This window comes from Rhinatrema bivittatum, chromosome 5 (genome assembly GCF_901001135.1).
Source record: "Rhinatrema bivittatum chromosome 5, aRhiBiv1.1, whole genome shotgun sequence".
Taxonomy (NCBI): Eukaryota; Metazoa; Chordata; class Amphibia; order Gymnophiona; family Rhinatrematidae; genus Rhinatrema; species Rhinatrema bivittatum.
Genome location: NC_042619.1, coordinates 289,447,577 through 289,474,390, shown reverse-complemented (window position 1 = coordinate 289,474,390; position 26,814 = coordinate 289,447,577). Strand labels below are relative to the sequence as shown.

General features: G+C 43.4%; 2 protein-coding genes across 12 annotated transcripts in view; one reads left to right on the top strand and one right to left on the bottom strand.

Annotated features, from left to right (window-relative positions):
* KCTD9 (potassium channel tetramerization domain containing 9) overlaps positions 1 to 21,896 on the bottom strand; it is a 78,830-nt gene extending 56,934 nt beyond the window's left edge. For 2 of the 4 annotated variants that reach the window (XM_029604103.1, XM_029604104.1), the window contains exons 1-2: positions 21,650 to 21,895; positions 270 to 391 (exon numbers count right to left, since the gene is read on the bottom strand). In XM_029604103.1, the coding sequence (XP_029459963.1) occupies positions 270 to 391; positions 21,650 to 21,811 (284 nt within the window). In that variant the 5' untranslated portion in view covers positions 21,812 to 21,895. Of the gene's footprint in view, positions 1 to 269; positions 392 to 21,649 lie in introns of all 4 variants that reach the window. The other 2 variants (XM_029604100.1, XM_029604102.1) reach the window with 2 other exon arrangements.
* A 299-nt stretch (positions 21,897 to 22,195) lies between these two features.
* Positions 22,196 to 26,814, top strand: part of CDCA2 (cell division cycle associated 2) — a 272,763-nt gene continuing 268,144 nt past the window's right edge. For 6 of the 8 annotated variants that reach the window (XR_003857078.1, XM_029604097.1, XM_029604096.1 and 3 more), the window contains exons 1-2: positions 22,301 to 22,385; positions 26,601 to 26,673. Coding sequence is in view for 6 of the 8 variants with exons in the window: in XM_029604097.1 (XP_029459957.1) it covers positions 26,622 to 26,673 (52 nt within the window). In the remaining 2 variants the exon portion in view is untranslated. Of the gene's footprint in view, positions 22,277 to 22,300; positions 22,386 to 26,599; positions 26,708 to 26,814 lie in introns of those variants that run through there. The other 2 variants (XM_029604094.1, XM_029604095.1) reach the window with 2 other exon arrangements.

Here is a 26,814-nt window from a genome sequence, read left to right as displayed (position 1 = left end):
CCTTAATCACTGTCCTAAGTTTGAGGGCTATCTTACTCAACCAAAACTAAAGAATCAATAGAACTGTCCCAAGAAAACATGCTTTGAACAATCTGTTGTCATTCCTTGAGTAAAGCATTCAGTTGTATATCTCAAGAGTATTGCTATTCTAAAACAAATTACAATATAAATTGTGCATGGTTTAACTGGAATAATGCTTCATATATCTCATTCCTAATAGGGACCAGGAAAGCTTTAATAGTAATCAAGCAGCGAAAAGCTCAGGTTACCTAATCAAAGTGATGTCATCAATGAGTCCTCCTTTCCCATTATATATACTGGTAGCTTTTATTCCAAGCTTACTACTGGCCAAAGACAGTAAATCTGACAGTGTTCCATAAACAGCAACTACCTGAAAGACAAAAAGGACCACGAATATTAGCCTATGAACAACTGTTTGAGAACAATACATTTCGTTCTGTTTTGAACCTTCCCGATTGCTATATGTAAAATATTTCTGCAGCTAACAATCACATGCTCTTTTACCCCATAAGATTTAGCTGTATTTCACTGAATGGTACCTCGCCCTTCTGTTGATATTAATTCAGAAAAGGTTATCTTCCAAAGGCTCCATGTTAAAAACACAAACATTTTTACGGGAACATTTTTAGAATAGCCATGGGGCTTGCAAGCCCTTGGGCACATTAGCGTGGAGTCCCATGCGCACAATTTTCAAAGGCAAACGCCACAATGAGTTTCATTTGAAAATTCAGGCTGGTGGAATAATGCGGGCACTTTGTACCTACATACTCTGAACCTGCTTTCCCTGCATGTATCTTTCTTCTCCTGATCGAACCTCACCCCTTTTTTCTCCATAAGCAAAAGTATGCAAGCTATGAAAAGCATGCATACTTTTACCTGCACTGAAAGGGGAAGAAGGTACAATTTTCAAACACGCTTTTTACGTGGGTAAACACTTTTACCACAAGTTTTGAAAAATTACCCTCATAAATGTGTTATTCCTAACACTATCACAGAGAATTAGGCCAGCAAAATGGAATTGTTTTATTTTACAGTGAATCAAAGTACTATGATTCAATCAAAAGGAGAACCTGATAAACCCTCTACAATAAAAGCAAATTTGCTTACCGTAAACAGTGTTTCCGTAGATAGCAGGATGAGTTAGCCATGCTGTCTGGGAGCGTGCACGCAACTGAAGTAGGCGGAGTTTTCCTCAGTGAGTCACTGACTCTGTGCGGTCATCTTCCCGTGCGTGCGAATGTACCTCCTCCCCTCAGTCTCCTTTGTAGCTAAGCCAGAAGTAACATTTAAATTGTCCTTTGTGCGACAGTCTAGGGAGGTGGGTGGGTCAGCATGGCTAATTCATCCTATCTACGGAAACACCGTTAACGGTAAGCAAACTTGCCTAATCCCGTCGATAGCAGGGCTGAATTTGCCATGCTGTCGGGGAGTCCCAAGCTTCCGGGTTGTGTCCATGTAAGCATGTGTTAGAAGTTCAGGACACTAACTCGTAGAAGAAGTAGACAGTCTTTTCGGTGTTGAAGGTTTGACAAAACTGCTGAGCCCAGTGCCACATCAGAGGCCGCTTGTTGCTGCAGACAATAATGCAATGTGAAAGTATGAATGGAGGACCAAGTAGCTGCTTTGCAAATGTCCAGTAATGAAACCTTTACGTGGGCAACCGATGCTGCGGTGGCTCGTATTTGGTGCGCATGAGGTTTCTTTTCGAGTTTAATTGAATACTTTTCGTAGCAGAACTGAATGCATTGCGACAACCAACTGCCAATGGTTCTTTTAGAGACTGGTTGACCAGGGTCATTTGGGTTAAAGGAAAGGAAGAGCTGAGAAGGCCTGGAAGGAGACTGAGTTCTTTGTTTATAGTAAGCTAGAGCTCATTTACAGTCTAGAGAATGCAGGAGGCGGTCTCACTCATTGTGATGAGGCTTCGGCATGAAGATTGGTAAAGTGATGGTCTGATTAAGATGAAAAGCGGATACCACCTTGGGAAGGAAGGTGGGATGAGGTAGAAGGTAACCTTGTTGTGGTAAAACTAAGTAAGGAGGGTAGTGAACCAAGGCTTGCAACTCACTCACTCTCTTAGCCAATGTGATGGCCACCAGGAATACAGTTTTCCAGGTGAGGTATTTTATATGGCAAGTCTCTAAAGCCTCGAAGGGAGACATTATTAGCTGTTCTAGGATAATGTTAAGGTCCCAGGGTACAGGTGGATTGCCAAAATGTTAAGGTGAAGCATGCCTCGCATGAATCTGGAGACTAGAGGATGATTGGAAATGGGGAGGCCATTGTGAGGCTGATGAAAAGCCACAATAGCACTGATATGCAGTCGAACTGATGTGGTAGCCAGACCAGTTTGGTAAAGAAAGTGGAGGTACTCCAGGAGATGTGTAACCGTAGAGGAGAACGGATCTAGATTCCGTGGTTTGCACCATTCAGCGTAGCGATGCCATTTTTCTACATAGTTGCGCCTGAAGGTTCTCTCGATGCTATAAGTATATCTTCTACCTGTGAAGGTAGTCTGAGGTGGTTTAATATTTGCTTTTCAATCTCCACACTGTCAGATGGAGGGATTGATGCACTGGATGGAGAAGTGAGCCTCCTTCCTGTGTAAGCAGCTGTTGGTGGGTCCCCAGCGGAATCGGTGGGCGTATGAAAAGTCGAATGAGATACACATACCATGGTTGTCTCGGCCAGGCTGGAGCTATGAGAATCATGTCTGCTATGTCTTGAATACATTTCTGAATTGTCCTTGAGATTAGCGGTATGGGAGGGTAGGCGTACAGTAAGCCCCCAGTCCATGGAATGAGGAAGGCATCCGGAGCATACCGAATGTTGCTGGGGTAAATGGAGCAAAAAACCTGAGCTTGCCGGTTTACTTCCATGGCAAAGAGGTCGATTGCTGGAAAGCCCCACTGTTGGAATATGGTTAGGGCTACTTCTCGATTTATAGTTCATTCGTATGGGTGAAAAACCCTGCTTAGGTGATGTGCCGTAACATTGTCTAGACCCGATAGGTAGGTGGCCTGGAGGGATACCTCGGCTACCTTCGTCCAATGGAGTATTCAAAGTGCTTCTCAACAGAGCGTCCATGAACCGGACCCTCCTTCTTTGTTTATGTAAAACATGGCGACTTGGTTGTCTGTGTACACCATGAGGCATTTCCCTTGGACCTGAGAGAAGTTCTGTAGCACTCTCCAGATTGCCCGGAGCTCTAGGAGGTTGGTCTGACATTTGGATTCCTCGGGACACCACAATCACTGAGTTTTGAGATCGGAAAGACGAGCTCCCCAACCCTTCCTGGAGGCATCAGTCGTATTAGCTGATGAGGAGGTACTTGGAAGGGAGCGCCTGTGGATAGGTTAGTGGGAGAGAGCCACCACTGAATGTCTGTGATCATTGGTCTGGTTAGGTGTATGCTGGTTGTTAGCGGCTGCAGGAACTGAGACCATTGGTGTTTTAGGCCCCATTGTAATTGGTGCATGTGTAGTCTCGTGTGGGATACCACATGAATAGCTGCCGCCATATGACCCAACAGTTGAAGTATTTGATATGCAGAGGTATGAGATTGGCTGCACAAACTTTGTGCCAGGCAGGAGAGAGTCAGAAGTCTGTCTTGTGGAAGGTAGGCCTTCTCCGCTACCGTACTGATGAGGGCCGTGATGAATTGCAGTGACTGGGTAGGTTGTAGATGCGATTTTTTGTAGTTTATTAGGAAACCCAGGGTTTGTAGGCAATTGATCGTGCGTACTGTGTGCGTCCGTAGAGTTGCCGGGTCTGATGCTACTGAAAGAAAATCCAGATAGGGGAAGATCTGGATTGATAGTTGTCTGGGATGAGCCACCACCACTGCTAAATATTTTGTAAATACCCTCGGGGCTGAGGATAGGCCAAAGGGTAGGACCTTGTGCTGATGGTGTCTGTTCTGAACTCGAAAGCAGAGGTAGCACCAGGAGGAGGGGTGCCGGGGTATATGCGAGTATGCTTCCTTCAGGTTGATGGAACACATCCAGTCATTGGGTTGCAGGAGAGGCAGGATGTTCCTGAGAGAGGTCATCTTGAACTTCTCTTTCTGAATATGTTTGTTGAGGTTCCATAAGTCTAGAATGGAACGAAGACCGCCTGATGTTTCTGAAATGAGAAAGCATTGGGATTAGAATCCCTGACTCCGTTGTTTATGTGGAATCTTTTGAATAGACCTTTGTAGTAAAAGGCTTGAGATTTCTGCCTGGAGTGATGGTAACTGGGTCGAAGTACTTCGAAGAGGGGGTACATGAGGAAGGGAAGGAACAGCTATGTCAGGCGAAAACCTTCTCGGATGATCTCGAGAACCCAGCGATCTGAGGTGATAGACTCCCAATTGCTGTACAAATATTGGAGGTGACCTCCTATAAAGGGCAGGGGAGAAGGCTCGATGAGACTCAAAAAGCAAGCGGCTATTTTTGCGGAGCTGACGGGCTTTGCCTAGGCTTTCTCTGTTGATGTGGACATCCCCGTGACTGATGGGGTTGACTTGAGGGTCTTGGTTGACTGTAGTGTGGCGATCGATACGTAGGAAAAGGTCGGAGATGTCCTCTTGGGTAGGACCTTCGTTTGAAGGAAGGGTAAAACCTCAGAGACGCTGTGTGATGTTCCAAGGGGGAAGTAAGAGAGAGCACTGCAGTACATAAGAACATAAGACATTGCCATGCTGGGTCAGACCAAGGGTCTATCAAGCCCAACATCCTGTTTCCAACAGAGGCCAAAACCAGGCCATAATAACCTGGCAAGTTCCCCAAAACTAAGTCTATTCCATGTTACCGTTGCTAATAATAGCGGTGGTTATTATATAAGTCAACTTAATTAATAGCAGGTAATGGATCCTTCAATGCCATCACACTGGCCACTGGGATGGTCATCTTAGTAACTGCAGACATAGAGGCATCCATCTTCGGGATCTTCAGAAGCTCTAGCACGACCTCAGGCAGAAGGTATAACTTATCCATGACCCTGCTGACCTTTAAGCCGGTGTCGGGAATATACCACTCCCTAAACAGCAATTCGCTGACAGACTTGTGGAAAGGGAAGGCTCGCATAGGACCACGCAGGCCAAACATGACTGGATCCACTGCTCCCAATTTCAATTGCTCCTGCGGGACTTCTATACCCAGTTCCTGTAGAACAGTTTGTATAAGGGGAGCCAACTCTTCCTTGAGGAACAGCCGAACCACTTTAGGGTCATTGCCTTCGACTGCCAGGACCTTCAACCCTTCCTGATCTGTATCCTGGTCCCCCAGGTCCTTGCGCTGGGACCTCATCCGCCCAGGAATCCTCAGGAGAGTCATCTGTGGTGGGGCCGGGAGCCTGCCTAATCCTAGTAGCCCCCGGGGCCCCAGAGGGCCTAAGGTGCTAAGCCGGAGGCGCAGGAACATCTTGAGTAGCCCTGCGCTGCAGGGACGTTCGTGCTTTTTGGGTTTTGTGCAAAAGAAGCACAAAGCCCAAAGAAAAAGAGGAATCAATCTTGGAAATCCTCTTCACACCCAAAAGGACCACCCCCGGTCACTGGACCCCCTCCAGAGGTTCCTGGCTCTGGCGACAAGGCAGGAGGGAAAATCCCCCTCCCCGGCCCATGTGGCAGTTTTGAAGGAGGACAAAATGGCCTCCATTCCCACACTTAGCGGGAAGGCATCGCTGATGACCTTTGCACTGGAGAAAGCTTCCCAGACTCTCGGCGTCAGGAGGGTTTGCCACTCGCTGTGCTCCCCGAAGGGCCCTTCCCAATGGAGAGGCATTGAGAGCACTGTCCGTCCTGGGACAGTCACGCGTGTGTCTCTACACGCAGTGCAAGCCGTGGTATGCGGCATTGTGATCGGGCCCGGGAATCCCTGAAGCACTGCCAGAGAAGGGAACAAGCGCTGAGCCAACTGCTTAACTTAGACCAACATGGTAAAGTGGGGGAAACTGTGCTGTCCCATGGCCCTTCCCTGCAACTGCCGGTGCTCCGCTCTCAATTGAAAGTTCTCTTTCCCCCCCCCCCCCCCCCCCAAAGAAACTTTAATAAGGAAAAAATAAGAGGCACTTCCCTTGAAGAATGGCCGGAGGCTCGAGTGTACCTGCAGGGCGAGGGAACTGGAACCCCAGGTTTCAGCCCTGCACAGGGATGAAGGACTAAGCAACAAAAGGGTCTTCGACCCGCTGCTCGTTTGCCTCAGGAACCGGGGGGAGGGTTGGCCCCACCAGGATCTGGCAACCCCCTGGGAGGCTCTCTGATGATAAGATCCCTTTTTCTTTCTTTTTTTTTCAGTCAGAATGCAAGCTTTGCACCTCCACCATCTGCTGGAGACACAGAAATACTGAGTGACTGTGGGTGGCACCTTGGGTTATGTGGCAGTAAAAATGTGTCTCCATCTGCTGGACAGGAGGCAAAACCCAGGAGTCTGGACTGATCTGGGTATGTATAGGGAAAAGATGACGACACCAAAAAATGACTTAGAAAGGAACAATATCCTACAAGCAGTCAAACTTTTGTGGCTGACAGCTAGGAAACATGCTTAGAATCGTTAAGCAGAAAAATAGGACAGACTGGATAGGGCACATGGTCTTTATCTGCTATGTTACTATGTAAAATAAGCGAAAATGACCAAGGCATGATCTTCACTACACAAAATATTTTCTGTGCTATACATTCAAAATTTCAGAGCCTGAGGCTTTTTTTTATTGCAGAAATGCAGTCCAGAAATATATCTCAGTGTGTTGCGGCTAGGTATAACAGGAGCTGTTTTTAAAGCAAACAAACAAAAAAAAAACCACAAGAAAACAGAAAAACTAACAATTGCTTCCAAAGCCCCAAATGCCTCTAAAAGTTAATAAAACAGAACATTTTCAGAGCAATGCCTTATATGATGCCTTATATGATCTCATTCCAGTGGGAACACTGAGAGGAGAGGATCACCTTGCTGGTGGCTGAAAGGAATCAGTAAATTTTTGCTTGGGACATTGTCTTTTTTTAAAGTATTGGGGCAAAGCTAACTATTTGGGAATATTATTTAGTGTGTTTGTGCTTTTAATAGTCAGAAAGGCAGTGAATAAACAAGTTAGACTGCTTGTATTTTTAAATAGTCAATAAGGTAGCTAGTAAGCAGTAGATAGTGTGTTTATTTTTAAAAGTCTGCAGAACTGAGTATTCTGCAGACTTTTAAAGAACTGAGTGTTTGTATTTAATACAAACTGAGTGTTTCTATTAACAAAAAAAAACACAAAATAAAAAAACCCAAAAAGTAGCCAGAAGCTAGAAATAAGCTAGGAGCAGTGTATACCTAAGTAAAAAGGTTGAATAGTTCAGCTCAGTTACTCACCTTGGAAAGGTGTTGAGGTAGTGTGATTGGGTTTGAATAGGTACCAACATTTGTTAATCAAGAGAGCAGTGAGTCACTCTGGCTGACTAACTGAAGTTAGACTGTTTGTAATGGAGAAGGTTTTCATGGGTAATGATTCAGATGGACTGAATCAAATCATGGTGAACCTAGAAGATGTGGTAGACCTGACTGACAAACTGAAGAGTAGTAAATCACCTGGACCGGATGGTATAAACCCCAGAGTTCTGAAGGAACTAAAAATGAAATTTCAGACCTATTAGTAAAAATTTGTAACCTATCATTAAAAGCATTCATTGTACCTGAAGACTGGAGGATAGCAAATGTAACCCCAATATTTAAAAAGGGCTCCAGGGGCAATTCGGGAAACTACAGACAGGTTAGTCTGACTTCAGTGCCAGGAAAAATAGTGGAAAGTGTTCTAAAGATCAAAATCACAGAACATATAGAAAGACATGGTTTAATGGAACAAAGTCAGCATGGCTTTACCCAAGGCAAGTCTTGCCTCACAAATCTGCTTCACTTTTTTGAAGGAGTTAATAAACAGGTGGATAAAGGTGAACCGGCAGATGTAGTGTACTTGGATTTTCAGAAGGCATTTGACAAAGTTCCTCACGAGAGGCTTCTAGGAAAAGTAAAAAGTCATGGGATAGGTGGCGATGTCCTTTCGTTGATTGCAAACTGGCTAAAAGGAAACAGAGAGTAGGATTAAATGGACAATTTTCTCAGTGGAAGGGAGTGGACAGTGGAGTGCCTCAGGGATCTGTATTGGGACCCTTACTTTTCAATATATTTATAAATGATCTGGAAAGAAATACGACGAGTGAGATAATCAAATTTGCAGATGACACAAAATTGTTTAGAGTAGTTAAATCACAAGCAGATTGTGATAAATTGCAGGAAGACCTTGTGAGACTGGAAAATTGGGCATCCAAATTGCAGATGAAATTTAATGTGGATAAGTGCAAGGTGATGCATATAGGGAAAAATAACCCATGCTATAATTACACAATGTTGGGTTCCATATTAGGTGCTACAACCCAAGAAAGAGATCTAGGTGTCATAGTGGATAACACATTGAAATCGTCGGTTCAGTGTGCTTCGGCAGTCAAAAAAGCAAACAATGTTGGGAATTATTAGAAAGGGAATGGTGAATAAAACGGAAAATGTCATAATGCCTCTGTATCGCTCCATGGTGAGACCGCACCTTGAATACTGTGTACAATTCTGGTCGCCGCATCTCAAAAAAGATAATTGCAATGGAGAAGGTACAGAGAAGGGCTACCAAAATGATAAGGGGAATGGAACAGCTCCCCTATGAAGAAAGACTAAAGAGGTTAGGACTTTTCAGCTTCGAGAAGTGACAGCTAAGGGGGGGATATGATAGAGATGTTTAAAATCATGAGAGGTCTAGAATGGGTAGATGTGAATCGGTTATTTACTCTTTCAGATAATAGAAAGACTAGGGGGCACTCCATGAAGTTAGCATGGGGCACATTTAAAACTAATCGGAGAAAGTTCTTTTTTACTCAACGCACAATTAAACTCTGGAATTTGTTGCCAGAGGATGTGGTTAGTGCAGTTAGTATAGCTGTGTTTAAAAAAGGATTGGATAAGTTCTTGGAGGAGAAGTCTATTACCTGCTATTAAGTTCACTTAGAGAATAGCCACTGCCATTAGCAATGGTAACATGGAATAGACTTAGTTTTTGGGTACTTGCCAGGTTCTTATGGCCTGGATTGGCCACTGTTGGAAACAGGATGCTGGGCTTGATGGACCCTTGGTCTGACCCAGTATGGCATTTTCTTGTTCTTATTTACAATCCTTCTTCTTGTATATAATATACAGATATTGGAAAATGTACACCAATGTTTTTGATCCTGTTTTCATGTTACTACATTGTGATATGTACCTATTGCATTGAAATTCTCAATTAAAATATTTAAACATAAAAAGTGAAGGATTAAAGCCTTGTTTGGATACCGATAGATTTATAACAACCGGCTGTAATATCTTTTGTAAACAAAATGCAATAACCTAATGGCACAGGTGTTTCTCACAGAACTTTCCAACAAGGAAAAGTCCACTGTAACAGAGTGCACAGTTTTGAAGATGGCAATCCTATTTTGTAGATTGGTCAACACTTCCATAGAACGGTAGGGTGGGGGAATGGTACCCCCTCATTTGCATAAATTTTAGATCCTGCCAGTGAACTGCCTAGAGTATATCTATGTATCTGCAGAACCACTGGGAGCTGAGGTCTGTGCATCACCTCCTCTAGTCCTCTCCCTATGCTGTCCAATCATAGCTTGGGAAAGGAGGCAGGGATACAGCACAGTTCTCCTCCAATAGAGGACGAGAAAGGCAGGTCGGAGCCTAAGAGGCTGTGGGAAAAAGTTGGATCCACCTGCAAAGCCAGACATTTAATGTTCAGTCGGTACTTTTGACTGGATACTGTACAGAATGCCTGAAAACCTGGCTGTCCTGTCCAAAATTGGACGGTTAGCAACCCTATTTACAAATGAAAATATTTGTCACTCCTGACTGTCTCTGAGAAGAACCACCGTTTCTGACAGGACAATGATAGCCTTGTTACTTTTAATCATGGCTACTATAATGAAATGTTCTGATACCTTTTTGTCTTGTCTGTGTCTCAACAACTAGACCAATGGGTCTCACCCTTTTTTCGGCCAGGACACACCTGACAGATGGTTCTTACATGCATAACATACTAAACATGTGACAGTCACGGGACTATATGTAAACATACACTCTGCATCCACGGGAATCCCCTCGACCCCCAAAATGGGTCAGAACAGAACTAGGTCATTACCCATACAACTCACCATACAAAAAAGATATTCTGGTTCTGGTGACATTTCAGTAAAAGCAAAACAAGCTCCCTTTACTACTAGGTACAATAGCCTTCCTTATGAAAAGACAGTAATTTACTACTAATGCATATCCTATTGAGAAAACACAACAAATAAGAATGATACAATTGCCTACATGTTAGTAAAATATCTCACATTGGGCACACACACAGAACCTACCTTCACCAAGTACAGAAAGACCACAAATTATAAATATGGAGACAAACTGGAATGGAAAACCAAAAAAAGCCACACTGCATGCAGTGCAAACCTGGAGAAATGGAAAGAGAAATATAGCACCTAACACAGTCCCAGGATCTGCAATAATGCACAGAAACTAATCTGCACAAAGTTACACCTGCATTATGGAACACATAACAACCCTATCTATGAAAAGGCAACACTACAAATATTAAACCAGGCCCTTGACATCAGAACAACAGGAACTGCCTTCAGATGGTTCAAATCATTCCTCAGTAACAGAGGCTATAAAGTCAGAATCAACAATAAAGAGTCCCCTCGCATCAATTCCTCACTAGGAGTTCCTCAGGGTTCCTCCTTGTCCCCCACTCTCTTCAATATATACCTCCTTCCCATGTGCCAGCTGCTAACTAACCTAAAACTAAAACACTTCCTGTATGCTGACGACGTACAAATCCTGATCCTCATAACAAAATCCATTACAAAAACACTCAAGTACTGGAAAAACTGCCTCCAAGAGATCAACCTCCTCCTCCTCACTAACCTAAACCTGATATTCAATTCAGCTAAGACTGAACTCCTCATCTCCCCAGACGACAGTGATACCACTCAAAGATCACTCACTAACACCTTTGTCACCCAAGCAAAAGACCTTGGGAGTATTAATCGACAATCGTCTGAATTTAAAAACATTCAACCACACAACCAAGGACGGCTTCTATAAACTGCAGGTACTAAAAAGAATTAAACCACTTCTACACTTTCAAGACTTCAGAACTGTCCTCCAAGCCGTTCTATTCTCCAAGATAGACTACTGCAACTCCATTTTGCTAGGTCTCCCCGCGCCTCTTCCATTAAACCACTTCAAATGCTACAAAACGCGGCGGCCAGAATCCTCACAAACTCTTGCAGAAGAGACCACTTTTCTCCCATCCTCAAAAATCTACACTGGCTACCATCATCCACAAAACCATCTATAACCAAGCCCCTCTTAACCTTCAACTCCCACTCAGTCTACACACCTTGTCTAGACCTATCAGCGAAGCCTACAGAGGATCCCTGCACGCCCCCCCCAACCAAATCCACCCATCATCTAGCCTACAGAGAATGGGCCTTCTCTACAGCGGGACCAACCATTTGGAATGCTATTCCCCCTGAGCTCAGACAAGAACCCTGCCTGTTGACATTTAGAAAAAGGCTTAAAGACTTGTTATTTAAACAAGCCTTTCCCTAAATTCACTGATTCGCCATGGCTATCATTACTGAACATTCAGCACACTGCAGATAATTGTTTTTTGTCTTTGAGTTACTTTATGCTTTGTCTTCTTCCCCCAGTTCCATTACCCCTGTTTCATTGTAACTTTTGCTTCTCTTCACTATGTTAATGTTTAAGGTTATTGTACCCTGGTTCCCTGTAAACCGACATGATATGATTTTATCATGAATGCCGGTATAAAAAAGCACCAAATAAATAAATATACTTCCTATTAGGAAAACAGAACAAGCCAAGCTGCTATACAGTCCAACACAGAAATAATTGTAAAACTATACTAATTAATGTTTCAAAACAGCTGTTGAACAGAATAACATCCAACAATTAAAAACTCATAAAAATTATTTAAAACTCTCAGTTATAAACCTCTTAATACATTCTCTTCACCCTTATTTATTTATTTATTTTTAATTTTTATATACCGGAATTCCTGTATGCAATACAAATCAATCCGGTTTACAAGTAACGAAAGGTTGCCCTGGTCTGGGAGTAACGAAAGGTCGCCCTGAACTGCATACCCTCCTCTTCCAACCTAATAATGCTCTCTGGACTTGATATGCTTATTTCTGATATTGTTCAAATTGTTTTTTACTGTTACACAACTGCTAAGAAAAATGTATATTTTTTGTAAACCGTTATGATGGCTCTACCGAATGACGGTATATAAAACTCAACAAATAAATAAATAAAAATTGCCCAAATACCAATTAAATATTTCAAAACAGATTACATAATACCCAATAATTAAAATGGCAATCAAGAAAAATAAGCTTAAAAAGCCACCTTTACTTACCCTTTCCAGAAACTCTCCTACTCCTTTCTCTTGCAAGCCAAAAGTACTAACCAGAAGCAGCAGCGGCTGCTGAAACTCTGTCCTCATGATCCTCTTAGGGCCCTCAACCAGTCACTCATGCACACACCAGTCATCTTCCTGACCAGTCTCTCTCTCAATCACACACATGCTCTCTCTTATATACAAGCTCAAAATCACACACAAATGCTCTCGCACCCATTCACACCCACACACCCATTCACACCTATTCACACTAGCACACACACCAGCCCTCACCCAGGCACCCATTCATACCCAGGCTCCCATTCTCACATGCATGCACCGGGCCTCACCGCCAAACCTCTTCTTCCTTCGCTGCAGGGATGGGCTCCAGTTCCGCAGCAGCTTTACTTCAAGCGGGACTTCTTTTTCGCCACCACAGGATCCCATCCCCTTGGCGGCCTTGCTTGGCCAGTGTCAGGCTTCCTCTTCGCCACCATGGGGATGAGCTCTCGTGGTGGCCTTGCTTCATCGGAGTCGGGTTTCCTCTTCACCGCAATGGGGATCAGCTCCCGTGGCGGCCTCGCTTTGACACTGCCACTCCTCCCAACCCCCCCACCTATACTATGTCTCTTCTTCCTGCTTCACCAGCCAATCAGAAGCTTCCTACCTTCTTCCTACTCCCACTGGCAGGTAGAAGGGAGGAGGCTTCCGCTTGGCCTATGCGGGGGCAGGAAGAATGGAGAAGACTTGCTATTGGCCCGCGGGGGCAGGGAACGGGGAAGCACAACCAGGGCAGTAGGACACCAGGAGCCGTGACACACCTGCCGGTGCTTGGCGACCTGGTGTGTCACAACACACCGGTTGAGAATCGCTGTACTAGACTAAGCTCCACAGAGCAAGGACTCTTATGTGTATCTTGTCCAGTGCTGTGTATGCTAGTAGCAATACTGAAATGAGCCAAAATGTATGTAATAGTTTGAAGAATACAGCTCTTGTTGCTGCTTTAATTCTTTTTCCTACATAAGAAATACAAACACAACACGATTAGAAATCATTTTGGGGTTTGGCCAACATGAAAAGCCTCAAATGGTTGGGGTATGCCCAATGGTGGGATGAATTAGTCACGATGCAGGTCTGTCTGCCCTTTTTGATTACCTTTGGACTTTTTTTCCTCATTATGTCTCTTAAGAGGAAGGGAAGAGTTTGCATCTTTCCCCTCAGAGTCTACTTGCTCTTTTGCCCAGCCGCTTATCACCTTGTTCGTGACTAACAGCACTGCTGTTGTGACCACAAGGGAATGCTCGGATTACTAGGTGAGACATTATTGAGCCCCCTGGACCTCAGACTCCCACCGTCAGAGCGACACGCTGACCTAAGCAGGCTGCATGTGATGCCGGGTGATGATGTCACCGCCATGTTTGCTGTGGAGGGAGCCCAGGCAGTGATGGTGTCTAGCGGGAATATCAGAGCCTCAAGTAAGTCAGCACAGGATCAGCGTGGAGATTTTCCATCTGGCTCTGGAGTGCCTTCAAATGAGGTTGGTCTGGTTTCAGTGGCCCAGAACTTGGTTTTGTTCCTGAGTTCAATAATGTTGCGGCTTATTGATGAGTCTCCTAAACCCACAGTGGTGACGCTTGACTCGCGTTGGGATTTAATGTCTTACCCTGGGAAATTAATATCAGAATGCCCTACTAATGTTTCGTTGTTGTCACAAAAACGTCAAGGGAATTTTCAAATACATGGGGAACAGCCTAAGGAACATGGTAATAGAATCTCTAAGTTGGAAAAGGAGGCCCAAGAAGCTTGTTCTCTTAATCTCTCTGTGGTTAAAGAACAGATGTCCCTTTCAAGACGTATGGAATACCTGGAGAATCAGGAGACACACCTGAATCTTCATTTTCTTTACCCACCACCTTCGGAAAGTTAACTACTTAGAATGACTCTCAGGAAATATCTTATTGACATTCTACATATTTCTGAGGAGAATGTCCCTGCGTTTAATAGAGTTTATTTTCTTCCTGCTAGTTCACAAAGGTCTCAAAATTCTCCTATTTCCTTAAGTATGTCTAATCTACCTAGCTACCTGCAAAGATCTTGCAAACCACACACAGGCAGTGGCTCCCAAGACTCCAAGCTCCAGATCTGCGCAATCCAAGCCATCCTCACAACGAAAGCTCGTGGAATTACCATAATTTGCCAGCAGACTCCTCAGAGGAACTTTATAGATCCCATTAAACGTCCGCCCAATACCATCAGGTTCTGCAGTCACTCAACATTCGCCCATCATTCTCCGGACTGCACTCGCCCAACATACACTCATCATTCACCCAGCACGCTTCTAACTACATCCGCCCAGCATTCTTCAAACCGCATTCGTCCAGCACTCATCCGACTGCATTCGCCTTGCACTCCTTCTGACCGTAAGATTTCTTCAGTCTTCCACTTCAACCACCTACATCCTAACATGCACTCCCTCACAATTCCCATCATCCACAATCCCAAATGGAGAACACCAAAGCCCCCTACCCCCCCCCCCCCATCACAATCGTCAACAGAGGCTCAGGCCCATCTTGCTGACAACCGGTCACTCAATTCCTTGGACTAACTCTCTTCTCACTCACATTGTTAATGCGCAATCGATCTCTAAGAAAAGTCATATATTCAACGACTACCTATCCGATACAAAACCTGATATCTGTGCTATCACAGAAACCTGGTTAAAACCCTCTGACACTGCTCTAATAAATCAGCTTCCCATCCAGGATTACGATGTTCTCTCTATTCCCAGACCCAAAAAAAGAGGAGGTGGACTTCTCCTTGCAGCCAAAAAAACGCTGGGTCTGACATTGCAGACTTCCAATATCATATCAAAGATTGAATTTGCCCTATTCAACTCAAAACATCTGACGATCGGCCTAATTTATGCTCCCCCCGGATTACTGGAAGCAGACCCATCCTATATCATAGAGCTTACAGCAAAACACCTAAATTCCAGTAAACCTACCATCCTTTTGGGAGATTTTAATCTGCACGTAGATATCCAACCTCATTCTACCAACTGTAAAACTCTTCTCTCCTCTCTCAACAATATGGGTTTCAGACAAATAGTGACTGAACCAACTCACAAAGCAGGCCATACGCTGGACCTTATCTTCATAAATGAAGGAATCACAACCCACACCACTCCAACTTGCACTCCGATACCGTGGTCAGACCACCGAATCATATCATCGGTGTTAAAAATAAAAGAACTTCCACCACAATCCACTCAACCAATAACTATATCGTTCAGGAAACAGTGCTCAGGAGACCAATTCAGTGAACACCTTGCTAAGGAACTAGAGCACCTAGACCTCTCCGACGCAAACTCAGCAACTTCATCATGGACCAACATCACTAAAAAGGTTGCAGATCAAATATGCCCCATGACAACTAAATCTATCAATCCAAACAAAGACAACAGGAGACCCTGGTTCACACCGGAGCTAAAAAAAACATAAACACGAGTTGAGATGCAAGGAACAAAATTGGCGAAAAAATCCATCTTCAACCACCCTCCTCATCTACAAATCATGCCTTAATTCATACAGAATCAACACAATAAAGAGAATATTCTTCTCCAAAAAAATCCACCACCTCATTTTCGATTCAAGAGCTCTTTTCTCCTATGTATCATCCCTCACAAAACCCCCGGCGACTACCATTCCAGACGATCAAGCACTAAATAAAGCGAACGAGCTGGCAGACTTCTTTGACAACAAAATCACCTCACTCCTAGCCCCCCTCAAGGGACCATCTACACATCCAAACCACGTATTTGGTTTACAACCACTACTCCCAATAGATCAACAACCATCGCAACCAACCGTCCAACAACTTAACACCTCACTAACAATACTCAACACTTTTGAGCCCACATCCACATTAGAAATAGAGAATATCCTCAAGAAGATAAAACCATCCTCCCATCCATCAGACCATATTCCATCCAACAAACTGAGTCTGATCACCAACACCATAGCCAAACCTTTAGCAGATATCATTAACTGCTCTCTCACCCAAGGACATGTCCCGAACCAACTTAAGTTAGCCATTCTCAAACCGCTTCTCAAAAAAACCCAACTTGCCCACCTCAGACCCAGCTAACTTTAGACCCATAGCAAACCTCCCTATGATTGCCAAAGTTATGGAGAAAGTTGTCAACAAACAACTTACAGAATTTCTTGACGAAAACAATATCCTCACCTCAAACCAATTTGGCTTTCGTAAGTCTATGAATACCGAATCGCTATTAACATCATTATCAGACACTATCATCTTCAACCTAGAAAAGGGCCAACCTTGCCTCCTCGCTCTCCTGGATCTCTCATCAGCATTTGATACCGTAAACCACACGTACCTCCTGCAACGCCTAATAGACATCGGCATTACAGGAGCAGCTCTTAACTGGTTCAAATCATTTTTGGAGAACAGATCATACAAGGTCAAGATAAATAACAAAGAGTCCCACACCATCGAATCCAAGAGGGGGGTACCGCAAGGATCATCACTCTCTCCGACTCTTTTCAATATTTATCTGCTTCCGCTCTGTCAACTACTCACTAACCTTAAACTAAGGCATTACCTATACGCGGATGATATTCAAATCCTCATCCCTATAGAAGATTCCCTACACAAAGCCATATCATTCTGGAATAAATGTCTGTCAGCTATCAACAATCTACTCACCAGCCTCAACTTGGTTCTAAACAAAAACAAAACCGAAATCCTCATTATAGCACCGAAAAACTATACCCCCTCCTCACATTCTAACACTAACCAACATCCGGACACCGCAGGGCTCTCCACCACGCAACAAGTTAGAGACCTGGGAGTCATCATAGACAGCAGACTCAGTCTCAACAAATTCGTCAACAACACAACAAAAGAATGTTTCTTTAAACTTCAAACAATAAAGAAACTCAAACCACTCCTCCTTTACAGAGACTTCCGCATGGTTTTACAAGCCATCATACTCCCAAAGCTGGATTACTGTAACTCTCTCCTCCTAGGCCTACCAGCATGCACCACCAAACCACTTCAGATGGTCCTGAACGCCTCCGCAAGAATTCTCTCAAATGCCAAAAAAAGAGATCATATCACCCCAATCCTCCACCACCTCCACTGGCTTCCGATTAAATACAGGATCCAGTTCAAGTCTTTAATGATGATACATAAGGCCTTACACAACATCACACCTCTCAACTTAACATTTCAAATTCAACTACACTCATCCGTGAAACCAACCAGAAGCGCTTATCAGAACAGACTAATCACACAACCGGCGAAATCCGCTCTGAGGAAACGTGCACTATCCACAGCGGGCCCTTCACTTTGGAACTCTCTCCCTCCAGACCTGCGTCTAGAACCATGCCACACTACATTTAAAAAGAAACTTAAGACTTGGTTGTTCAAACAAGCTTTCCCCTTGAGCCAATGATCAGGAAGAAAAGTATTTTCACTCCCACATGCCATGTTATTTATTGATTTATTTATTTTCACTCCCACATGCCATGTTATTTATTGATTTATTTAACTGCATGTTTATTAACGGTCTAATATTATACACTATTTGCTTACTTTGATTAGTTTTTGTTATATGTTAAAACTTGTTCACTTCGTTTGTTCAATGGAAAAACTTGCTTACTTCATTTGTTCAATTGTAAAAACGTTTTTCCTAATTCTGTTCTATGTAAACCGCTAAATGTAGCAATAGTTACTGTTCCTTGTAAACCGGGGTGATATGTATATTATACAGGAACCTCCGGTATATAAATTATATAAATAAATAAATAAATAATCTAATTTTCTTGAAAATTACAATGTTGAAATTTCTGAACGATTAACTCTTTTAGTAACTTTTTTTCTCTGAATCAGATTTAAGTATTGTTAGGAGGATGTATTTTCATAATTTAAATGTCAATTTCCTAGGACAGTTGGTAAGAAATTTTTGGGAATTTAGCTAGATCCACCCAGGAAAGGAGAAAAAAAGTTTTTGAATTTGAGATTTGAAGTTTTGGCTTTGGGTGCTTCTTTATTAAGGTATCCCTGCAAATATCTTAAGTATAACCGGGATTGTTATGGTTTTTTTGCTCCAGAGCATTTACAATCTTTTTTAGATTCCATAAATTGGATTATTGAATCCCAAATTGAGCCTACCAGAGATGTACAGTAAGTTGATGGCAGGTAAAATCATGTAATAGCTCTTTTCTTTTTTTTTTTCCTTTATTTCTCCCTCGTTTCCGGTGTTCTCCCCTTCCTAGTTGCTTATTTTAATGGAAGAGGAGAATAAGCTTTTTCTTTGCTATTGAGATTTGATATATAATGTTTCTTTTTCTCTGTTATCCATAGAGTAGTTGTATTGACTAACTTTGTAAGATTGTAAATTTATACATAAATTAAAAACAAAAAAAAAAAACCACCAAAAAAAACCCAACTCATATGGGTTCTTGTTAACCCTCTTATGAATTTGCATTTTTCAGATTGTTTGCTTTTCCAAAACAGAGCTCAAGGTGAACTACAATAATATACAACTGGTAAGCTCCTGCCCAAGACAGCATACAACCCAAGAGCCAACTTTCAAACCTATCTACAGTACAGCATAGGCATTCTTAAGATGACACTTTGCCCAAATCTTTCACCTAAAAACTGCAAACATACAAGTTTGATTCCACTTGTGTGGGTCAATTAGCAGATATAAAAGCATACAAACAAGTTTGATAATGTATATTCCATAGAAGCTGTGGAATATAAGACTGTAAATAAATAAAATATGTAGCTCTTACAAATTTACAACTACTCTGCGTACTTCTGAAGCCCAGCAGAAACACCCTTAGACTGCTCCTTTTTTACTCTGGTAAAATGTATGCGTGAATTTGAATACATATGCATTCTCTCAATGTATGTACATATATGCTATTTTACAAACATGTTACTTTTGCACATAAAACACTTTTAAAAACTCACTTGTACGATTGTACTTGAAGTAATGGAGGGTTATATTTCATGGTTTTCCATGCCCTTCTGCTAAGGTTTTTATGGGTGAACCATGAAATGTGTATTTGGGACTCCATAAAATTGCTCCTGGGCTAGTGAATTAGGAAATGATTCAACATGAACTCAAAGAAACTGGTACTCTTGCTGGAAAAAAATTCAGCTCTGATTGAATGAGTACACATTTGCACCATCTCGTCCTCCATATGAAATTTAGTTGTCATCCCCATACATGGCAGGCCAAGATATCAGAACGGCAAAATTGAGGCCTGCACAAGGGTCGTTTTGTCATTGTGATGCACTAGCAGGCCGATACAGTAAAAATCGCGGGAGAGCGCCCAGGCCACTCTCCTGTGCGCGCAATTCAGAAAAAAAAAATTATTCCCTAGCGCCTCTTTTTGGACAGGAGCGGCAGCTGTCAGCGGGTTTGACAGCCGATGCTCAATTTTGCCGGCATCGGTTCTCAAACCCGCTGACAACCACAGGTTCAGAAACTGGACACCGGCAAAACTGAGCGTCCGGTTTTCAACCTGCGAGCCGATTTTTAACTTTTGAGACCTCCGACTTAATATCGCCAGTTTTTACTGCTTTTCCGTACACTTTCCCGGTGCCGAGAGAAATTAACGCCTACCTTTGGGTAGGCGCTAATTTCTGAAAGTAAAATGTGCGGCTTGGCTGCACATTTTACTTTCTGTATCGCGCGGGAATAACTAATAGGGCCATCAACATACATTTGCATATTGTGGGCGCTATTAGTTGCAGGGGGATTGGACGCACGTTAGAAGCGCTATTACCCCTTACTGAATAAGCTGTAAAGCTAGCGCGTCAAAAATGTGCATCCAGACACGGGTTAACAGTGCACTCCGTCGGAGCGCACTGTTATGTATCGGCCTGTAAGTTGGCTCATTGGGGCTGGAAACCAACTTTGAGGCCATCGGGCTCGCCTGACATTCAAATTTATGACACTGTCATGTTAAACTACATGGTTATACACAGATTTAGATATACAATAGCTAAATCCTATCATAAAAATGAACTTATTATTTTTGCAGAGCACACCCTGGTGTCCCATGATGTTTGCTAACAACTCTGTCAACACACCCTCCGGCTGAAAATTTCACAAGCTGACATACTCCAGATCACTTAAAAAGAGTATAAGAATACCCTAATGATTAGAAAAGTGGGCTACAAACCTGGAAAACCAGGGTCCAAATCCCACTTCTCTCCAACTGATACTTTCTGTACACCTGAACAAATCATTTGACTGGAGATTTGTGTTCCTTATTTTAATAGTAACAACAGCTAAAAGATTCTCAGGCCTCCGTTTATATTTACTTCTCTAAAAGTAGATTCCATGCATTCATCTGAGACACCAACAGACACACCCAGAAATGTTATGTGGCATTTCAAGAAAAGAAACAATAACAGAACATAATGGCATATAAGGACCATAAAGGCCATGTAATCAATCCAATTTGCTTCATTCTGCAGTGCCAGAAAGCCCAGTTCATCGCCTGCTTTTGCTTCACTTCTTTGGAATTAAGGATGCGCTGAACTTATCTGAAACGTTCTTAAAATCTGATACTGATTTTTGTTTCTTTGCTTCCATTACCTCCTCAGGGAAGCAGTTTCACGAATCCATCACCGCTTCCGTGAAAAAAAAAAATAATTCTGATGTTACTTTTGAATCTGGCCCTTTGGAGCCTTTTCTCTCTTTAGCTGAAGATGAAGTTTACATGCTCTGGAAAGGAAGAAAACGTGCATTCTACCATGGAGAATAGAAAAGTTTTTAATCGAAGCTAAAGGTGGAGCTAGCAAGGGACACAGCTCCACAGGCACACCTTGGAGCCGATACATTCCGGTACTTACAGTCCTGATGGAGTAACTACAAATACTATAAAGGGAGAACGGAGCTCCCCCTCCCAAAAGAGGCTGGGGGAAAGCCTCTCTGCAGAGTATGGCTCACGCCTGACAGCGCGGTAGAGAACGCATCCGCTGGCTGGGAGGCGCCAAGCCAGACTGAAGTAGCAGACGAGCTGCGGGCAGGGCGCTTAGTCCACATTAAGGCCCTGCGTGGACAATGCGGTCCCGTGCCGCCCAGGTACTAAAGCGCGCCTCACCCACCTACCTTTCCGTTCCTGGCACTGCCATTCACGAACAAGGTGACTCTACGCATAGCTCCAGCTCCAGCTCCGGCTCCTGCGCCCCCCACCCCAGGCCTCACCACCGGCGTCCCCGCAACACACCCACAGCACCTCCAGGGGAGGCCGGTAGTAACGCGACAGGACATCGACCAATCACAGCCGAGAGGGGAGGGGAAAGGAACGCGCCAGTAAGCACGCCCACAACCCGCGTGAGTCAATAGGGGCACAGCCAATGTCAGGCTTGACTAAGGCGTTACATTCCGTACAGGACGCTCAACTCTCCCCGCCCTCAACGCTAGGGTGACGCTGATCACCTGACCCCATTTCTTTCCTCTAATTCGTCTGTTCGGGTTTCGTTCTCCCTGATTCGCTCGGAGGGTCGAGTGACTGAGAGAAAAGTAAAGATTCCTCCGCACTGAATTAAGTCCCTCCAGACTGCAATAGAAAGCATACAATAAATGAATAATAGTTATAAAAACATAAATACAATGCGTCGCCCTGTAAATTTCGTGGAGAAGATGGAAGTTCTCGACTAAGGAAAGTGTAGGGTAGAGACTGCGCGCAGGGATACGCGGTGTCGGTAGCTTCCGTTGAGTATTGGAGCGGACGCGGTAAATTTGAAAGTGTTTGTTTTGGTAGTAGGGAGGCGGAGGGTTAACTGAGAGATAACTAACGGCCCTGGTGGGGATTTGTAGCTGTATTGAATGCCCCTGGTTACCGGTGAGTGAGTGGCGCTGGGAAGGGCGAAATGATTGTTTTAATTCCAAAAAAAAAAAAAAATAAGGGCGAGGGAGCTAGAAACAACTGGCCTTGAGATTTAGGGTGTTCTCGTTCATTGTGATCTTCTGCAAGTCACACGCGTTACCACATGTACAAATGTATGGAGCGGAGCGCACTGATTAACCTGCAGTTGGAAGTGGGTTGTATAGGCGCTAACTAATCCCATTATGCAATAACTTGGCATCGGTTTTTCTAACCGATGGATGGCTGATGCCGATCGGTTCTCGTTAGCACGGTGCTAGGGGTGCCGCAAGCGACCCTAGCACCTCCTTGCTAACGTGACCCCCTAATTTAAATATTGCATGGCACCCCGAGGGGGGCGCCTGGGGGCCATGTTAAGAAAGCCGGTGCTGATTGTTCAGTGCTTGCTTTCCGTGCATATTTATTTCATCGGCCCCCTTAGAGTGCAATCGCTTTGGTGAGGGACCTTATTGTACTTGAATTACTAATAATGCTGTAAACTGTCTTGAATGTTATTTGGAAACGTTAGCTAAAAATACAAAGTTATTAATTTCCTGAAGCAACTGATAGTCTTGTGGTAGCAGTGACAGTGTATAGAAATAAAAGCCAGCACACTGAGTTGTGGATAAGAGTTTTTTTGGACTCTACATTTCGGACTTGCTGTGAAAAGCTTGTCTAACAACGGGCTGATTCAAAAGATGCATTTAGTAGAACAGCTTTCCCCGGAGTTGTGCTGGCCAGCAGGTAAACCTTATTGCAGAAAAATTGCAGGTAAAACTGTGTGTTGGTCTTCGTGCCCTCACATGGAAATCCCATGTAAATGAGGACATTAGCGATTTCCTACGAATGGAAAGGCAGATGCAATATCCAACATGGATGCATGTTTTTTGAATGCGTGCACATCTCTCTCGGGTGCTGGATGTAATACTCAAATGAGCTGGTGTGCTAAAAGGATGAGCAATGGATAAATTGTGTGTCCATGGCATCGAGCGCCCAGGAGAAGTGGCTGTGGGTAGGCAAGGAAAACGAACACTCAGTTTTTCCAAGCGTCCATTTTCCACAGGTTAGGAACATGGGCATGTGTAAATTGAGCTTCCCTTTTCCTAACTTGACATCTGTCAAGATTTTTTTTTTCATTAGTAAACACGGAAGCAAAGAATTCATTTAGTCTTTCCCCAATGGCCTTATCTTCCCTAAGAGCCCCTTTCACCCCTCGTCATCTAATGGTCCGAACGATTCCCTCAAGGTTTCTTGCTTTGGATATATTAAAAAAATGCTTTTATGAGTTTTGTCTCTATGGCTAACTTAATTTCAAATTCTCTCTTCGTCTGTCTTATCAGTGTTTTACACTTAACTTGACAATGCTTATGTTTTATGCTATTTTCTTCAGATGGATCTTTCTTCCAATTTTTGAAGGATGTTTTTTTTTGGCTAAAATAGCTTCTTTCACCTCACCTTTTAACCATGACGGTAATCGTTTTGCCTTCCTTCCACCCTTCTTAATGTGTGGAGTACATCTGGACTGCACCTCTAGGATTGTATTTTTAAACAATGTCCATGCCTGTTGAACACTTTTAACCTTTGCAGCTGCACCTTTCAGTTTTTTTCAAACTATTTTCCTCATTTTATCAAAGTTTCCTTTTTGAAAGTTTAGTGTTAGAGCTGTAGATTTACCTATTGTCCCCCTTCCAGTTATTAGTTTAAATTTGATCATGTTATGATCACTATTGCCAAGTGGCCCCACCACCGTTACCTCTCTCACCAAATCCTGCGTTCCACTAAGAATTAAATTTAAAATAGCTCCCTCTCTTATTGGTTCCTGAACCAATTGCTCCATGAAGCAGTCATTTATTCCATCCAGGATCTTTGTCTCTAGCAAGTCCTGATGTTACGTTTACCCAGTCAATATTGGGGTAATTGAAATCTCCCATTATTATTGCACTGCCAAATTGGTTAGCTTCCCTTGTTCATACCTAGGGCAGGCAGCAATGGTTAAGGCCGGGCTGTTTCTCCCCCTTTTTTTTTTTACTCAACGGCAACTTTGTTGGGAAACCAGGAGACCAAACTGGTTGTCCTGGGGAGCGAAGATCAGACCTATGGAGTCTGTCATCCCGCAGGGTCTCACCCCAGCTCAGGCTCCTAGGGAAGGCTATTGCCCTAAGGCCCTTCTTACACTGCTGGACCAGCAATGTCTGTGCTCCGTCCCATCTGCTGGAGGCAGAGACTACTGACTTTCTCTTTGCTGGGCTAACCTTTATGGTAGTGACATCAGAGAGGAAGCTTTTGCACTCTGCCCCCAACTGCTGATGAGTATGAGAATCCCCACAGATTACTGGTCTTGCAGGATGAAGAGGAAGACACCAGTGCAAGTACAGTTGTATGAAAGTACAGGTATTCCAGTCGTGCCACCAGGCCTTGAAGAATGCTAGTCATATAGAAACATAGAAATGACGGCAGAAGAAGACCAAACGGCCCATCCAGTCTGCCCAGCAAGTTTCACACTTTTTTTTTTCTCATACTTATCTGTTACTCTTGGCTCTTAGTGACCTTTTGGTTCTATTTCCCTTTCACCCCCACCATTAATGTAGAGAGCAGTGATGGAGCTGCATCTAAGTGAAATATCTAGCTTAATTAGTTAGAGCTGCTGTTGGACCTTTAGAACCAACCCTAAGAGAGCCAGGGTTGGTTCTCCAGGTCTCAGCAAACTCACAAATTTGAGCCCTTGGGCTGTGGTGTGGTTGATGCAGCCTAGCAGGTACCTACTAGGCCCATACTGATAGCTGGTGGACTTGCTCTTACTAGGACTAGATGTGGGGGTTCGCCTATACCAGTCCAGTTGCCCTGCCTGTTGTCTATTTCATGTCTTGCCTTCCCTTGCCTTGGTCCCCTGTGCCTTATCTTGTCGTGTTTGCTTGACACTGGATCTGACCCCTGCTTTGGACTTTTGCCTGCCCCTGGATCTGACCCCCGCTTTGGACTTTGGCCTGGACCTGGATTCTGATTGTTTTGCTGCCTGCCCTGACCTTGGTCTGGACCCAGATATTGTTGCTTACTGCTAGCCCTGACCTCTGCCCGTGTCTTGACTTCATCTGACTGCTTCTTGCAGGATTCTCACCTAAGCCCTTCTGGCCCTTGGAACCCAAAGGTTCAACTGGGAACAGGCTGGTATAGGTGAAGCCCCAGCTCTCTTCCTAGTAAGAGCAAGTCCATCAGCTGTCAGCGTGGGCCTAGTAGGTATGGCTGCGAAACTGCATTGACCACGCCATCTTGGGCTCACATCTGTGACACCATCTTTTAACCTTCTTTGAGAATCTGAAAAATCTTTAAGGCATAAATATGGTGGATAAAAAAAGCAGTGGTTTGCACAGAAAGCAGTGACTTGTTATGTATAATTTATGTTCAGAGTTGCATGATGATTTTGTAGTGGGTGTTTTTGTCTTGCCGTCTTGAAGTGACAGACATTTTGTCTGTGCTAGGTGCAATATGAGTGATCACTAGGTAAGTCACAAGAATAGGAAACTTGAAACAGAATTAACTTCAACTATTTTAGTATAGGAATACTGCTATGAAGAGAATGTGTTAATTTATATTTTGTCATATCAGTCTGTACACTTGCTTGAGTCTAAGATGGAAACTGGGTGCATACACTCCATGGGCTATTAATGGACATTCTGCTTTCACCTCAGATATAGGGGTGAGGGGAGCTAAACATTTTACAACAGAGTAAAGAGTGAAATAGGAGAAGAGGAACACTTTTGACTTGGGTGGTCTATATTTGGTTACCAAAATTGCTTTCTGTTGTCTCATCAGTTTTCAAATTTTGACATACATGTATTGCACTCATTTATTTTATTAAGTGGAATGGTTAATGAAAATGCATACTCAGCACTAAAAGGGTCATACTGATTAATAAGCTGCTAGGGGATAATTTTAAAAAGGACTTGCATGCATAAAACTGAGTTTTACACGTGGATATGCACTTTACCTGTGTAATGGGCTTTTTAAAATTGCTCCAACAGTCTGTTACATTTACATGTGTAACTCCATTAAAATTACTTCCATAATGAATATTCTTAGCAGTTGTATGATTTAGATAGACTTTGAAATGCTAAGCATGCTGGCAGGAAGTGTTTTTGGTTTTATCCCTCTGTTTTCTTGACTTTTCTGGAAATTGCTTATATTTTTTATTTGCAGGTGGAAACAGTAACAGAGGATATGAGCTATGGCATTTATGATCTGGAAAAACTGCCTGCTAAAAGTTTTGTTGGTATGTGAATGTGTAACTGCAGTACTTTTTTGAGGTAAAATATATAAAAGGTGACATTTTAGCATATAGGAAAACCTCCCTAACTAGGAGGCACTAGCTGAACCCAGTGTCTGAATTAAATCTGAGCAAGTTGGGGGAAGT